Raw genomic sequence first — 1,676 nt, 5'->3', positions numbered from 1 at the left:
GCTTCACTCGAGGTTTGAACGAGCGAAGCTCAATAGCTTCGAAGTTGCTGAAGTAGAACTTAGTCGAATATCCCACCGTGACTTGGTCGGACGTCCAAAACCGATACCAATAAAAGATCAGGGTCGAAGACGACCAACAAGGAGTGCCCTCGCACTCGGTATATCCTAGTAGGCTTCCGGCAAAGGAGCCAAAACAAAACAAAGAAAGATACCAACCATACACTGAGGATAGAAAAAATGCCCCGAGGCGCAACATACCCCGCAATGATCGAAGGATGGATCGAGGCAAGAATCCTCGGGGACTCGTTAGCAAAGATGGATTCGATAGGGACACAGGGCCGACGGAGGCACACCGCTTGTCGGAATACAACTTCAATGTCGACATTTTGCACATCGTATTCGCCATCAATAAAATTAGAGATGCCAGGTGGGTAAGGCCTATACAATCAGATCCTTCAGAAAGGAACCATAACTTAGCGTGTGAATTTCACGGCACACACGATCACAGGACCGAGGACTGCCGACAACTCTGGGAATAAGTAGCCCGACTACTCAACAAAGGTCACCTCCGAGAATTCCTTAGCGACCGAGCCAAAAATCAATTATGGGAAAGAGAGGCAACAAAGAAGAACGAAGCAGCTAAGCCGCAACATGTTATCTGTATGATCAGGGGAGGGGTCGACATCCCACAAGAACCTACTATCAGAAGAACAAAAATATCCATTACTAGAAAAATGCAAACTTGAGGTTGCATACCTGAGGACGCTCTCACATTCAACGATGAGGAAATCGAGACCTTGTCTCAGCCTTACAATAACGCACTGGTAATCGCTTTTCTTGTAAATACATTTCAAATTAAACATGTACTTGTGGATCCAGGTAGCTCGACCAATATTATCAGGTCAAGGGTAGTAGAGCAGCTCGGACTTCTTGAACAAATCGTGCCCACCTCTCGAGTCCTCAACGGGTTCAAGATGGCGAGCGAAACAACGAAAGGGGAAATCACCCTCCAGGTCAATATGGCCAGCACTATCCAAAATGCCAAATTCCATGTCATCGAAGGAGACATGAGTTACAACGCCTTGCTCAGAAGGCCATGCATACACTGTATGAGAGCAGTACCATCAACCCTTCACCAAATGATGATGTTTCCAGCAAAGGATGGAATAAAAATTGTGTACGGGGAACAACATACAGCGAGGGAGATGTTCGCGGTACATGATGTAGCACCGACACCAACGCCTTCTACGTCGAAGAAACCACAGGATAAACAAAAAGTGAAATAGCAATCACGAGATACATTCTTGGCTATACCCGAATAAAACAAGCAAAGGATAATGCAGTGTCCTTAGAACAAACCATCAAAGCATATCGAGGCCCAAGGCACCATCGGCACTATGGTATAATCGTCTCTCTTTTTAGTTACACTTTACACTCACTTGTGCGTAGGTATCCGATCAAAATAGCCGAAACACTTTCCAACTTGAAGGCCTTAGGTTCTGAAAGCATACGTTGCACTCTTTTCCTTCGACCAAGTTTTTATCCCAAGAAGGGTTTTACCGACAAGGTTTTTAACGAGGCAACATACATATGCTACCTAAGGAAGACTCAACAAGTATTCAAGGCTTCTCTTCAATCAACCTCGAATACTGGGAGGCATCCCCCCAGAAGGTCAC

The 1,676-nt window shown here is 45.6% G+C and overlaps 1 protein-coding gene across 1 annotated transcript; it reads left to right on the top strand.

The window, feature by feature from the left end:
* The first annotated feature begins 974 nt into the window (after positions 1-974).
* On the top strand, positions 975-1,286 carry LOC138878159 (uncharacterized). The gene has a single exon (XM_070157824.1). It carries the CDS (start codon positions 975-977, stop codon positions 1,284-1,286), a length of 312 nt encoding a protein of 103 aa, XP_070013925.1.
* Positions 1,287-1,676: the final 390 nt, after the last annotated feature.

This window comes from Nicotiana sylvestris, chromosome 9 (assembly GCF_000393655.2).
Source record: "Nicotiana sylvestris chromosome 9, ASM39365v2, whole genome shotgun sequence".
Lineage (NCBI taxonomy): Eukaryota > Viridiplantae > Streptophyta > Magnoliopsida > Solanales > Solanaceae > Nicotiana > Nicotiana sylvestris.
This window is presented reverse-complemented; position numbering and strand designations above follow the sequence as displayed.